We start from the raw sequence: 15,471 nt of genomic DNA on the forward strand, positions 1-15,471 counted from the left end.
TTTGCACCTCCACAACGTCGCCCAATTCCGCTCCTTCCTCTGCTCATCTGCTGCTGAAACCCTCATCCATGCCTTTGTTAGCTAAATACTCGACTACACTAATGTATCCCTGGCTGGCCATCAACGTACTTCCCTCTATAAACCTGAGCCCATCCAAAACACTGCCGGTCGTGTCCTAACTTGCACCAAGTACCATTCACCCATGTGCTTGCTGACCTACAACGGCTCCCAGGTAAGCAACACCTTGATTTTAAAATTCACATCCTTGTATTCAAATCCCTTCATGGTCTCGCTCCTCCATATCTCTAATCTCCTCCAGTCTCAAAAACCTCTGCGGTATCTGTGGTCTGCCAATTCTGGCCTCTTGAGCCTCTCCAATTTTAATTGCTCCACCATTGGTGGCTGTGCCTTGGCCCTCAGCTCTGGGATTCCCTCCCTAAACCTTTCCACCTCTCAATCCTCATTTCAGGCGCTCTTTAAAAAATACCTCATTGCCCAAGCGTTCAGCCATCTGCTCTAATAAGGCCTCACATGAAGCAGCTTACCTGGGGCTCAGTGCAGGCAGCTCCCCAGCCAATCACATCACACCCCCTCACCGCAGCCCCGCCCTCTCACTCCCGGTTCCGACCCCGACCTGGCTGGCCCTTCTACTGGCTCCGCCCCTCCAGTGGATAGGCTCCACTCCGGCCCCGCCCCCGCCCCCGCCCCACAAGCCGGGATCAGGCAGCGAGTGGGCTCAAACATGGCGGACAGCGCCAGTGAGAGTGACACGGATGCAGCGGGCAGCTCGTCGGCGTTGCCGCCTTCTAATTCCGCAGCCGCGGCTTCTAAGGCCAGCATCGTGATCTCGGCCTCCAAGCTGGAGGAGCTGAGTAACCGACTCGCATCGCTGCAGCAGGAGAACAAGGTGCTGAAGATCGAGCTGGAGACCTACAAGCTCAAGTGCAAGGCCCTGCAGGAGGAGAACCGCGACCTGCGGAAGGCCAGCGTCACCATCGTAAGTGAGCCCGAGGCTCCCCATTCCCCACCCAACCCCGGCAGGCCCGACAGCCGCCTTTCTCTCCCTCTCTGGGGCCTAGTCTAGCGCCCAATCCTGGCCTGTGGGCTTTCCCGTTGACTCGAATTGAGTCGGCTGTTAGCTGGGTAGTGATGACTGGGGCACAAACTGAAGCCGTGAACGGGCTGGGCCTCGGCGGTAGGATAGGGTGGTCGTAACTCCGCCTGCCCCCCGCCCTACAAAGGAGGCACCACGACCCTCAGCCCGTTCACTGTTCCAGGTGAGGGGTGGTGAGACTCTACAGTCCAAGGAAATGGGGAGGGCGAAGTCAGTACTGTGTTCTGTTAAATCATTGGAGGTGCTGTATAGCTGCACTTTATTTTGAAAGCAAATTATGCATTTTTTAAAGTATCAATTTAGTGGATGATCTTGCATTTATACCTTATGAAGAAAACAAAACTAGCAACAGGTGTTTTGAGGATGACTTTTTTTTGCAATGTTAAGTTCTGTTTTGGGGGCCGGGGAACCATTTAATGAAATGCTGTTCTGATTTGTCCCAAGTGTTTCTGACACGCCATCTCAGAATAGGAATGTGTAGCAGCCGACACACATGTTGCAATAAACTGTGACTGCCACTTGCAAACGTCTTTTTTTTAAAAAAGACTTGTGCTTTTTAAATAAATAGCATCTAAAGTTCTGGAAAGGGTGCGTGTGTCTGTTGACCTAGTGTTCCTTTGCTGCTTAGTAAAATCATAACTGCTGTACTTAGAAAGCTAGAGGTATAATTAACAATTTAAGCATCATTTGAAACATCAGTTGTAGCGGCCTCCATTTTTGTTGTGGTCAAACTGTAGTTGCATATTTCTGCGCACCTTCTGCCCAATCCTGTCATGTGCAATGAGTTTGCAATCATATCTGCCACTTATTTCAAGGGAGACCAGATCGATTCGGATTAGAGAAATTAGATTTGTCATAGTCAAATGTTTAACTGTTTTAGAGGCATAGGATGTATTTGGAAACAAACTTTAGTGAATCTTTAGTAGTACTTTAATGCAAAAGGTGACTGAAGTTTGCATATTGTGCCCGTCTTTGTGAAATGTTTTCACTGCTTGCAGCATCTCAATGTGTATAACACTGCAGTGTTGGTGGTTACAGGTCTCTAATTTGATGCGTTAAATAGTCTATAAAGCAAAAAAAGCTTTGAACTGTACTGCAAAGTATTTTTCCTATGTCATACACTAAACTTAGTGCCAACAGTACTGGTAGACAACATTAATTGGGGTGGTTCTGTGCCATTTTTCATAAATGTGTACTGGCAGATTGCCCATTCATTCCCTTTCATTGCAATTTCCATTCAAAAGAGCAAATTGACAAACCACTGTGCAGAACCATTTAATTGTGTGGAATTTGAACCCTTGAAATAGGCCATTTGGCCCAACTGGTCTGTGCTGCTGTTCAAGCCGCACACGGGCCTCCACTCATCCTACTTCATCTAACTATCAGTGTATTCTTCTGCAGGTCATGCTTTGACTGGCTTGTGCGCTGAAAATTTTGGAGAATTCTTGAGTCGACACTCTCAAATGGAAGGGATTCCTTTTAAACTAGAAATAGCCAGTAGTTATGAATTGAATTGCACGAAGAGCAGTCAGCAGGAATATCTTTATTTTTGGCAGCTACGTATGGGCATGACAGAGAAGAAGCCTGGTGGAATCTTTGTTGCAAAGCCTGTATGTTTCCCTGGCGTCACCAGCTGTTGGGGATTTTCTATGCATAGAATTCCAGAACAATGGGCCATGTTCTAGAATATTGTCAGAGATGCCCTTGCCTCCTGCACCTCTCACTCCTTCCCTATCTATATTTAACATTGAGCTTTTGGGATAAAGTGAGATTCCACTGCATTTTGATAAAAATCACAATCAAGCTAGGATGGACAGAAATTTCATCTTGCCCAGTCCTGCTGTTGTAAAGTTCTGGAAACTATAAACATTTTCATTGAAACTGGAAAAGAATGGGAGTGGGGGCAGCTATAGATATCAGAATAATCTTTATATTCTGGAACAGAATGGTCATATCTGACTTGCAATACGCAGTTACTGATACTGCAGCTTTTATTTGATTCTTAAATTGTATTTGTTCTGCTGTAAAGTTTGGCTTGAACTTTGTGTTCCTGTTGGGATTAGAAAATGCTGTTAGATCATTGGTAGACTTCGGCATCTCCTTAATTTGATTATCCACCTGTGACCAATGAGCTGAGTGTCGACCAGTCTTTTCAAATTTGCCAGAATTGCGCCAATCCAGAAGCCAAAGCCATAAGCAAGGTACATATCGTTAAATTGTAAGCAGGCAGCCATTGAGGAGAGAAAAATTCAGTGAGATTCACTAGTGGTGATGGAGAGTGGAGAATGGCAGGGGAGTAGCAGACATGAAGTTGTGGCAAAGTTGACATTACCTACTCTTGCCATTTCAATTTTTGGTGGTTGCAGAATCTTTTTGTAATAAACTGAATTTACCATGAAATATGGGGAGAAAATTGACTGATTTTAGTAGTGTAGCTATGTGCCCATGGAATTAGTGGCATATTATGTAGTGGCTTATTGTAACAAAAGGTTTGGGCAGGGTTGATATTGAGGGTTGTATATTTTACATAAGTTAATGTTACTGAGTGTGATTTTGGTTGGTGAAAAGATCGCTTTGTGGAATGAGAAAATAAGGCATATAAGGTTTCCATTATTTTAATGTGTTCAGGTATGAAACGTAAATGTGCATTTGGCACAGAAAACAGGGTGGAATGCTCCAGCATGTAGAAACATGGAGTCGCGCTTTACCCGTAGGTGGTTTCCTAGGGTTGGGCAGTTGAATGTCATGACTCTGTTTGCATTTAAGTCTGTCCAGATGCACAGGAGTAACCCCTTGTGATGGATAATTTTGGAGTGCCCTATCAGGGAGGGGCTGCATTCTGGGCTTTCTGTGCTGAAAGAATTGTCTAAATCATTTCAGGAAGAGTATTTTCTCATATGAAAAAGGAAGTATTTTTGAACAAAACAACTCTGTATTTTCATTTCCCTTTAATAGGAATTAAAAATATGGACTCAAGAAAATAGTGATATCTGCATACATGTTGACTGTGGTTAACAGCTGCCGCACCTAACACCCCACACTACACCCCCTGCCCATCCGTAGTTAAACTTGCCGTTAGTCCTGTTGTGAGCTAAGAGCAAAGGTGGGCAGCATGACCCACATTGAAAGACTGAGCTGCAGTTGGTGACTGATAGAGGAAGCTGATTGAATCTGATTTGAGCATTACTATACCAGAGCCTTTGGTTTCCTCACCTGAGATTGTTGTCATCTGAGCCCTTTGTACAGTCCCTGCACCAAAAGATATGGTTTAAAACCATATTATCTGATGCAAAGCCCACCTGAGTTGAGTAGAGAACTTTGGACAAAGTCCTGTGCAAGTGTGAAGCTGTGTTCATCTTTTCAAGAAAGTGGTAGCTGCCTGGTGGCTTTGCAATTTTAATTGACTTACGTAACTTTTTGCTTTAGGCATTTTACAGTTATAAGCAGTTTTGGGGCCAATGCAGCTGTTGGACTGGAGCTTGGTGAAATAGGTAAGTAAATTGCTTATCTAATTACTTGAACTGCTTGACTGAATCCTTCTGGTATACTTAAAGGAGAGCTGCATCAGAACATAATGAACTTGCACTGCAGAACTGTACTCAAGTGGATAAAGAATTCTAAGAAAGAAACGCAATTACTGGTTAATTTCAATTGGTCGATAGTAACTGTCTTTTGCCAAGATAAATAGCTGAGGTGTAGCACCTCCAGTCCTTTTATACACGCTGTACGATAACTGATAAATTACCAATTGTATTTGAAAATGTCTTCTTGGAAACTTGAGTTGTTTAAAGCACTGTAGGGACTTGGTGGTTCTGGAACATGATGGCATTTTGCTGAAAGAAATACTATTTTTCCTCTAGACACTTTTTTCCTCATGTTCAGCTCTGACTACTCCTGTTGGCAAGCACTCGCTTCCTATAGCAACGCTGTGCCTTTAACTGCCTAGTATTTAGATAAATTTGTAATAACCCCAAGGATCAAACAGAAAATCTCTTGTGTATTTTTGCCTTATTAGTTATATCATGTATCCTGAAGTGATTTTAACTTTGAAAATTTGTGCAGTAAATATTTCACTAGCCTGTGTCATAGGCTAGAAATAAATAAATAATAAATGAATTAATGAACAGAAACAAGGACGCCCTTAGCTTTGCACAATCCCTGAAAAGCATGGCAATGTCTTTGACCTATCTACTGCTCTGAAGGTTTCAAATAGACTGCCCAACTCGAACAAAGGTTAAGAAATATTTGTCAAAATTCGGTACAAAGAAAAATTAAATGTGTTGAATTGAATGGTTTGGTGACTCCTTTGGTATATGGCCAAGCATAGAATGTACACACTAGAGGCTTTGTATATTAATTAGACCATTTTTTTTTGTAAACTTGTTTTTTTAATTCCACATGCATTGTGACTGAAAGAAATAAACAAATATACATCATAGAAATGCTTCATTTTATCAGGGGATGACTCTCTGAAAAGAAACACTTCATGGTACTTAACTTAATCCTTTGCCTACAGCTCTAGACCTCTAGTCCGACTATCATCAATTTCACAGATTTCAGAAAGAAAGATCATGGGCTAGATTTTCAAACCCTGCTGAGAGCAGCAATGGCAGCGAGTCTGGTTTGAATATATTGGAGGTCGGCACTGGGGCCCGCCGCCTCCGGAATGTGATGGATGCTATTTTCAAAGCGCTGCCGGCAGGGAGGGAACAGGTTGGGGGCTCACCTCCAGTTCAGTGCCTGTTGAACTCATTAACAGGCTTGTCAGTAGCAGGGAGCAATTAAAGGCCAGGAACGTGGAGAGTGCTATGAGAGGAACGTGGCAGGGTTGTGAAGACATGAACAGTGCGAAGGGCTGATTAAATGAATTCAGAAGCAGCTGCTTCAGATGCTTGGAGAGTGGCAGGAAACCGGGTAGGGAAAAGTGGAGTGCAGTCCGGGGCACGTTCCCATGCCCACACAGGCCCTCAGATCTCTCAAGACTCATTTGTATTGGCAACGACAAACCCAGAGATGGCTGCTGCTAGCCTTTAAAGATCACAATCAATTTCCTGTTCCCGCCTCCATAACCCTTCCAGTGCCACTGATTGGGTACTGGACTCGCTCCCAGGCTAGTTGCTTATTTTACATTTAAGAATAGCGTTGCATCATCAACGCTGACGAGGTGTGGTGCCGTGGCCAGGAAGTGCTCCAGTTGTTGGGGTCCCATGTATCAAAGTTCTTTGAGGTAATAAACGGTAGATGTTGTGTATATGGCTTCCACAAAGCCTTTGACAAGTTACCATCCAGAAGACGACTGGAGAAGATAAAGGGATTTGGAATTAAAGGTCAGATATTAAATTGCATCAAATACTGTTCTGAACGACTTCTGTTCACTGTGCATCAATTATTAGGTGAGAGTGAGTGCCAAATTTGCAGCCAATAAATAATGGAGGACCAATAGATGCTGCAAAGGGATAATAAGATGATAGAATGGACAAAACAGTGGTGGATTGAATTTTGTTAAATATGAACTAGTACATTTTGCTGGTTTCAAAAAAAAATCTGTGGGGAAACTTGGACAGTGGAAGAGCAGAAGGGAGGTTGATGTTAAAAGGGAGTGGATAAGGTCATTAAAAATTTTTTTTTTGTAATATTGGGTTTAATGGCAAGAGTTATAGAATATACAAGTCCAAGTAGTGGTGAATCTGTAAAACTTTACTAAGATCGCACTTGAAATGCTGTGTATAGTTTTGGTCTCGACATCGTAGGAAGGATGTTGAGGCATTAGAGATGGTGTAGTGCAGATTTGCCAGGATGATGCCTGATATAAGGAAATACAAATAAGAAAAGTTTGAAAAATGGACCTGTTTATTGGAACAGCAGAGGTTATGGGGTGAAAGTTTTTAAAATTTTGAAAGGGTGCGATCAAGTTGATGGTAACAGACTGATATTGAGATGTCGGCCTTGCCACCTGCCTCATATGGCAGATATGAAGGATCTTGTGGCACTATTTGACCAGGTACAGTGGAATTCTCCACTGTGTGCTAGCCAATATTTATCCTTCAACCAACGTTAGTAGATTTTCTGGCCGTTTATCTTGCTGTTTATGGGCCAAATGACCCGTATCCAGGTTATAATTTCAAATAACAATGCAGCCATCTGCATCCATTCGCTGCTTCATTTTTGAAACTTCAATCGTACCCTTGTATTAGCTTGCATTTGTCGAAAGCAAATAATCCTGTCTCTTGGGAACGTTTTCTAACTGAGTAGATTAGGTATCATCCTAGTCAATCTCTGCAGAGCATTGGTATCCTTCACTATATGTGGGGATTAAAACTGGAAACCTACTGCAAGTGGGAGCATGCAAGACCCTTGCATTGCACACTTAAGATTTGTATATGATCCTCAAATACAACCTAAAACTCACTTAATTTCCCTTTAACAGCCTCATACTGCTTGTATACAGTCAGTGAGCAATTAGCTCCTCCCCACTCTCATTACTGATCTGATATCCTTAGTAGATACACCTGCTAACCTCAAGTGCATGACACAGCACGTGTACATATTAAATGACATTCGCAATATACTGTCTGCTTTGCCCAACGTAATTAAATGTCCTGAAACTTAGCGATTTTGTTCCGAATTACTTTTGTACTGTCCAAAATCGAAGACTGGCTCTGCTTAAACAATCTTCTAGATCACTGAGCAACTAAGTCAATATTAAGCACTGTGGAATATTGTTGAAAATTTGCTCCAGTCAGATCCAGTCCCCCTCATAATAACTTTTTGTTTACATGATTCTAATCAACTACCTGTCCATTGTAATAGATCTTCTATAATCCTGACGGATCTAATTTCTTTCTAATTAACATTTTGGAAGGGGAGGTTTAGATCAACAACCAGACAGTCTTCTATCATTCTGGTCACTTGCTCAGAGCTTAAGTGAGGCAGGACTTGTTTCTTAAAGCCATTTAGAATATTGCTAATAATGACCAAAATCTCCATGTGATCCTACATCACATCCCAAATAGTATGTTCTCCACTACCACAGTCAAATGCATAGGTCGATAATTTCCAAGGTCTGATTTTTTTTTTAAACAATGGAACCCTGAGCCACATATGACTCCCGAGATGTGTCTGGATATAACTTTAACTAATCCTCTTGTTTGCTTCGGGTTTGAACTGTTAACTGCCTGTTAATAGATTATGAAAGAAAATAGTTTTTCTCTAACTACCCTCTCAACTCTACAACTCCTTTTAATAGTCTTAAAGTCCTTCCCATTTGGACTAATGACCCACACAGAGTCTGCAAACCCCTGCTGCTCCCCATGCATAGGCAGATAAACTGGAGATCTCGCAGAGTATAGCATAAACGCACATGTTGAAGTTTTAAAATTAACTAGAAACTTTAGCATTTCAAGCAAGGATGACTTCTCATCGCATGAAACTCCAAGGTAACTAGTCCATGAAGATCAGAGACCCCAGCTGTTGGACTTGCATGCATTTGCACCTGTTGGTCATAATATAAAGTAGATATTTAGAAATAAATATGGGAAACAGCGAGGAACACCAGAAAACATGATCCTGGTTGGCACCTCTAGTTGGAAATGAGGATTGATCTGCCTCAGTCCTAGCCAACGTTCCTGAATATTTCTTTCTGTTCACATTGGATGTTATATATGGTGGAACGGTAAGCTGTTTAAAATTCTGCCAGTTCAGCAAACATCAGAGTTTGCAAACTGAAATAGATTTGTTTGTAATTAGACGTGCAGCTAAAATGGGACTGATGTCAAGAATGATTTTAGCACCACATAACAGTGTTGCTGTTCTAATTACGTCGCTACCATAATAGCTGTCGCCAATTACGACGGGGTCTACCTTACTTGTCTGCCATGTTGCTTTAATTTTGTGTTTGATACTCAGTTGTTGCATTTCAGTTTTTCTGACTGAGTATTGTGTAGCTTGTCATGATGTATCTGCTATCTTTTACATGATGTAAAATATATAATAGATGACTATAGTGAAGCAAGCAGTAGTACTGAAGAGAGGTGCCCTACTGAAATCTAGTGCAACCGGAGCAGACAGTAAAAATCGGGTTGTATGGTGTGATGGAAGCAGAAGGGCACTGTAGGATTCCTGCCATGTACCAGTTCGTCAATTTATTCACAAGTTATTGAACTTCTAAAGATTGAGTAGTTATTAAAATATATATATTTTGTAAGGCAAGTAATGTACTGTGAGTTTGTTGTTTTTGCTTTTGTGTAGCTAACCCCTTTGCAAACAAATTGGGCTCTAATGGCCCAGCATTTTCTCTGCACAAGGCACTGGTTAGTTGTAATCGAGAATACTGTGGCCTGTATGTCCTGTTTTATGATGTGGAGGCATTGGTAAAAGTTCACAGGAGGGCCTTTAAGGGTCTTTTAAACTATGTTATTGCAATAGGTTTGGAGAACTGGGACTTTTTACTCTAGGAAAGTGTGATTTCAAGATTTGATTGGGGCCTTCAAAAAAAATAAAAGATCTGGTCCTTGTGGATAAACCACTCTAGCTAGATAAGTTAGGAAGAACCAGGATATATGAACATAAGTTGCATGAACATAGAACAAGGCTAGATGTTATGGGGTACAATTTACTGGCATGTAGTGAGTGCAGATTCACTGCAAGCTTTTATAGGGAAGCTGGACAAGGGCACCGGCATTACATGCAGAAGGTAGGTAGGTATTGTGGGCTTTTTCTCACCGTCACAGTGGTCACCTGGAACTTGTTTGCTACCCTTAGATTGTCGGGGAGGTTTCCCAGAGTCGTTTTCCTAAACTGGCCTGAGGTTTATTCTTTCTTGGCCTCTCCCAGACAATTGGCTGGGAGAAGCAGATGGGGTTGTTGTCCACAGGTTGAATTGTGACAATATGGGAAAGGCTTACTGGAGCAACCAGTGTTTTCCTGTTTTATTTAATGTTAATGTGAAGATTATTACAGTAATACACTCCTGAGAGGGAAGGGAATATGGGAGTAATAAAGTACGATGTATTTTCAGTAAACTTGAGAAGTAACATTCCCATGAAGGAATTTAATTGAAAAACCTCCCAAAAAAAGTCTCTTAATTTAGAACTTTGCAGTTCCATGACATCTTCACAAGCAAGATCAAGAACATTGAGGCCTAAGAATGTAGGTTCTGAGTTATGTCAGCTCAAAATTGACAGATATATAATGGAGAGAATAATGAATCTTAAGGTAGACAAATTTCAATGGTCTGATGCTTTCCACACCAGGGTATTAGGTCAGTTTGGGTTTTGCCAGAGCCACACAGCTCCAGACCTCATTACAGCCTTGATTCAAGCATGGACAAAATCACTGAATTTCAGAAGTGAAGTGCGAGTGACTGCCCTTGAGATCAAGGCAGCATTTGACCGAGTGCAGCATCGAGGACTGCTAGCAAATTTGACGTCAGTGGGAATTGGGGATTCCCCACTGACTGGAGCCATACCTAGCACAAAGGAAGATGGTTGTGGTTTTTTTAATTCACTCGGATGTGGGCATCACAGGCTAGGCCAGCATTTATTGCCCTTGAGAAGGTGGTGGTGAGTTGCTGCCTTGAACTGCTGCAGTCCATGTGGGGTAGGTACACTCACAGTGCTGTTAGGAAGGGAGTTTCAGAATTTTGACCCAGCGACAGTGAAGGAACGGCGATATAGTTCCAAGTCAGGATGGTGTGTGACTTGGAGGGGAACTTGCAGGTGGTGGTGTTCCCCTGCATTTGCTACCCTTGTCCTTATAGGTGGTAAGAGGTCATGGGTTGGAAGGTGCTGTATAAGGAGCCTTGGTGCGTTGCTGCAGTGCATCTTGTAGATGGTAAACACTGCTGCCTCTGTGCGTCAATGGTGGAGGGAGTGAATGTTTGTGGACGGGGTGCCAATCAAGTGGGCTGCTTTGTCCTGGATGGTGTCGAGCTACTTGAGTGTTGCTGGAGCTGCACCCATCCAGGCAAATGCAGAGTATTCCATCACACTCCTGCCTTGTGCCTTGTAGATGGTGGACAGGCTTTGGGGAGTCAGAAGGTGAGTTACTTGCTGTGGGATTCCTAGCCTCTGACTTGCTCTTGTAGCCATGTATACACATATATATATAATAGTTTCTGGTCAATGGTAGCCCCTATGATAGTGAGGGATTTACTGATCGTAATGCCATTGAATGTCGAGGGGAGATGGTTAGATTCTCTCTTGTTGGAGATGATCAATGCCCGGCACTTGTGTGGCGCGAATGTTGCTTGCCACTTATCAGCCCATATTGTCCAGGTCTTGCTGCATTTCTACTCTGACTGCTTCAGTATCTGAGGAGTCGCGAATGGTGCTGAATATTATGCAATCATCAGTGAACATCCCCACTCCTAATCTTATGATTGAAGGAAAGTCATTGAAGCAGCTGAAGATGGTTGGTTGGGCCTAGGACACTACCCCAAGAAATTCCTGCAGTGATGTCCTGGAGCCGAGATGATTGGCCTCCAACAACCACAACCATCTTCCTTTGTACTAGATATGACTCCGACCAGCAAAGAGTTTTCCCCCTGATTCCCATTGACTCCAGTTTTGCCAGGGCTGCTTGATGCCATACTCGGTCAAATGCTGTCTTGATGTTAAGGGCAGTCACTCTCACCTCACTTCTTGAGTTCAGCTCTTTTGTCCATGTTTGAACCAAGGCTGTAATGAGGTCAGGAGCTGAGTGGCCCTGGTACAACCCAAACTGAGTGTCACTGCGCAGGTTATTGCTAAGAAAGTGCAGCTTGATAGCACTATTGATGACACATTCCATCACTTTACTTATGGTTGAGAGTAGACTGATGCGGTGGTAACTGGCCGGGTTGGACTTGTCCTGCTTTTTGTGTGCGGGACATTCCTGGGCAATTTTCCATATTGCTGGGTAGATGCCAGTGTTGTAGCTGTACTGGAACAGCTTGGCTAAGGGCACGGCAAGTTCTAAGCACAGGTCTTCAGTGTTATTGCCGGAATATTGTCAGGGCCCATAGCCTTTGTAGTATCCAGTACCCTCTGTTGTTTCTTGATATCATGTGGAGTGAATTGAATTGGCTGAAGACTGGCATCTGTGATGCTGGGGACTTCAGGAGGAGGCTGAGTGGTTGTTGGTCAGTCGTCTCAGCCCCGGGACATTGCAAGAATTCTTCAGGATTGTGTCCTAGGCCCAACCATCTTCAGCTGCTTCATCCATGACCTTCCCTCCATCATAAGGTTAGAAGTGGGGATGTTCGCTGATTGCACATTGTTTAGTACCATTTGCAGCTCCTCTGATACCGAAGCAGTCCATGTCGACATGCAGCAAGACCTGGAAAATGCTCAGGCTTGGGCAGATAATTGCAAATAATATTTGCGTCGCAGAGGTGCCAGGCAACAATCATTTCCAACAAGAGAGAATCTAACCATCTCCCCTTGACGTTCAAGTGAATTTCCCGCCATCAACATTTTGGGGTCACCATTGACCAGAAACTGAACTGGACCAGCCTTTAAATACTGTGGCTACAAGAGCAGGTCAAAGGCTTTGAATTCTGTGGCGAGTAACTCACCTCTCAACTCCCCAAAGTCTGTCCATCTACAAGGCACAAGTCAGGAGTGTGATGGAATACTACTCACTTGCCTGGACGAGTTCAGCTTCAGCAATGATCAAGAAGCTTGACAAATCCAGAACAAAGTGGCCTGCTTAATCTGCATCCCATCCACCCACTTAAACATTCACTCTCTCTACCACTGGCACGCAGTGTATGCAATGTGTTCCCTTTACAAGATGCACTGCGGCAACTGGCCAAGGCTGCTTCTACACCATCTTCCAAACCCACAATCTTTTACCACCTAGAAGGACAAGCACAGCAAACGCCTGGGATTCCCACCACCTGGAAGTTCACCTCCAAGCTGCACACCATCCTGACTTGGAACTACATCGCTGTTCCTTCACTCCCTTCCTAACAATACCTTCACCACATGACTGCCGCGGTTCAAGAAGTTGACTTGCCACCACCTTCTCAAGGGCAATTAGGGATGGGCAGTAAATGCTGGCTTTGCCAGTGATGCTCATGTCCATGAAGGAATAATTTTTCTTAAGTAGGTCAGGAATTGCAACTGCTTTTGTTGTAATTTTACAAAATGCTCCAGATTCAGGAGTTGTGCCGTTTGGATTTGAAAATTCCAAATGCCATTCCATTGTTTGAGAGAATCAAAACTCCAGACCTGGAGGTCTGGAGACCTCCGGAAGGAGATAAAAGCAAAATACTGCGGATGCTGGAAATCAAATAAAAACAGAAAATGCTGGTAATACTCAGCAGATCAGGCAGAACTGAAAAGTTAACTGTTTCTCAGGAAGGATATGTTGGCCGTGGAGAGGTTCGCCAGAATGATACCAGAGTTTAAAGGTTTTAATTGAGTATTCCCGTGGGTTTGGAAGGTTGAGGGGTGATCTAATCGAAGTGTTTAAATTGAAAATGGGATTTTTGGGATTTACTAGGGTAGATGCAGAGAAAATAGTTAGCTGGGAACAGACACAAAGTTAAAATTCAAGCTAGGCCATTTAGGAGTGAAATCAGGAGGTGATTTTTTTTCATACAAGCTGATGGAAATCTTGTACTCTCTTTTAAAATGATATGGATGCTTGGGGTCAGTTGAAATTTTCAAGGCTCAGATTTTGTTGGGTCAGGGTGTCGAGGGATCAGGATCAAACTTGTTGTAAATGGAATTAAGGTACAGATCAGTCATCTAATAGAATGGTGGGCCTGATTAACCCACTAATTTTTCTATACTATAATTTGTAAAAGACTAAAATTGTTCATTGTTTAATAATTGGCCATTTTAAACTGTTTCAGAAGCAGCTTATTGTGCCTAGTTGTCTCAAGTGAATTTGAAGTGACAGCTAGTTGTTAAGTGGGGAGCAAACTACCACACTTTTTTTTGTTTAAAATGACAGTATTGTATCTTCTATAATGAACAGTACTGTTGAAATTGTTTTTTTTCTTCGTTTTACACGTTGAAAATTACAACATTGTATCTTCTAGTATTTGAGTGCTCATAAACTCACCACCTTATGTTAGATACAGTAACCAGCTGGTGTTGCCACACTTTAAACAATAAAAACACCGTTTGTTACAATGATGAGGTCACTGGTTGGGTTCAGAACTTCTGCAATTCAGTTCACTATATAAGAGAAATGGTGACTGGTCACAACTTTCTAATTGTGCCACCTATGGGCACAATAAAATGAGTAATGCAGTGCATCCAAACGTTACTTGAACATCAATCAATTGAACTCTGTCCTTCTATTTATTGTACAATACTTGCCATTCACACAGGGTGGTGCTACAGCAGTGTATTTTCTGGAGAACAGATACGTCTTGGGCATGGACTCAAATTGGCAGCATGTGACTAGTGGATATGTACTTGGGGCCTCAGCTTTTTACTATATTTCTAGATGACTTGGATGAAGGAATAGCAAGTCATATATCTCCATCTTCTGATGAGCCTGTTGGGCGGCACAGTAAATAGTGCAAATGTGAACAGAAATTTGCAAAGGGGCATTGATAGATTAAGTGGGCAGAACTGGCTGATGGAGTGCATTGTGGGAAAGTATAAGGTCATTCACTGGACCTAAGAAAGATAGATCAGAGTATTTTCTAAATGATAAGCAGGGAACTGTGGATGAGCAGAAAGATTTGGGAGTCCAAGTACAGAGTAGAAGCTAGTGGACAGGTACAAAAATTAAAAAGCCAAATGGAATGTTGGCCTTTATCTCGAGGACTGGAATTACGAAGTTTATTACAAAGTTATGCTACAGCTATACAGAGCTCTGGTTAGACCCTATGTGGAGTACTGTGTTTTGTTCTGGATATCGCATCTCATGAATTATATATTGTTCGAGGGGGTGCAGCGCAAGAATGATACAGGGATTAAAAAGGTTCAATTATGAGGAGAGATTGCGTAGACTAAGTTTGTAGTCCCTTGAACATAGGAGGTTAAGCAGTAATCTAATTGAGATGATCGAAGGAGTTGATAGGGTAAATAGAGAAAAACTATTTCTTTTGGTGGAATTCTAGAACAAGGTTGCATAATCTAAAATTTAGAGCTAGGGTATTCAGAAGTAATGTCAGGAAACACTTCTTGACACACAGAGTAATAGAAATCATGAATTGAGAACAGAAAGTGCTGGAAATACTCAGCAGGTTTGGCAGCATCTGTGTAGAAAGAAACAAAATTAACGTTTCAGGTCTGTGACCCATCGTCAGAACTGGCAAAAGTTAGTCTTTGAGCAAGTGAAAGGGGGGGGGGGGGGGGTGGAGAAGAACAAGAAGGAAGGACTGTGATAGGACAGAGAGGGGAGAGATTAAA

General features: G+C 42.6%; 1 protein-coding gene across 1 annotated transcript in view; it reads left to right on the forward strand.

Moving 5' to 3' along the window:
* Positions 1-705: 705 nt before the first annotated feature.
* Positions 706-15,471, forward strand: part of ccdc6b (coiled-coil domain containing 6b) — a 74,937-nt gene continuing 60,171 nt past the window's right edge. Inside the window, exon 1 of the mRNA XM_068052459.1 lies at positions 706-997. Within this exon, the coding sequence (XP_067908560.1) occupies positions 743-997 (255 nt within the window). The 5' untranslated portion in view covers positions 706-742. The remainder of the gene's footprint in view (positions 998-15,471) is intronic.

Source organism: Heterodontus francisci, chromosome 20 (genome assembly GCF_036365525.1).
Source record: "Heterodontus francisci isolate sHetFra1 chromosome 20, sHetFra1.hap1, whole genome shotgun sequence".
Taxonomy (NCBI): domain Eukaryota; kingdom Metazoa; phylum Chordata; class Chondrichthyes; order Heterodontiformes; family Heterodontidae; genus Heterodontus; species Heterodontus francisci.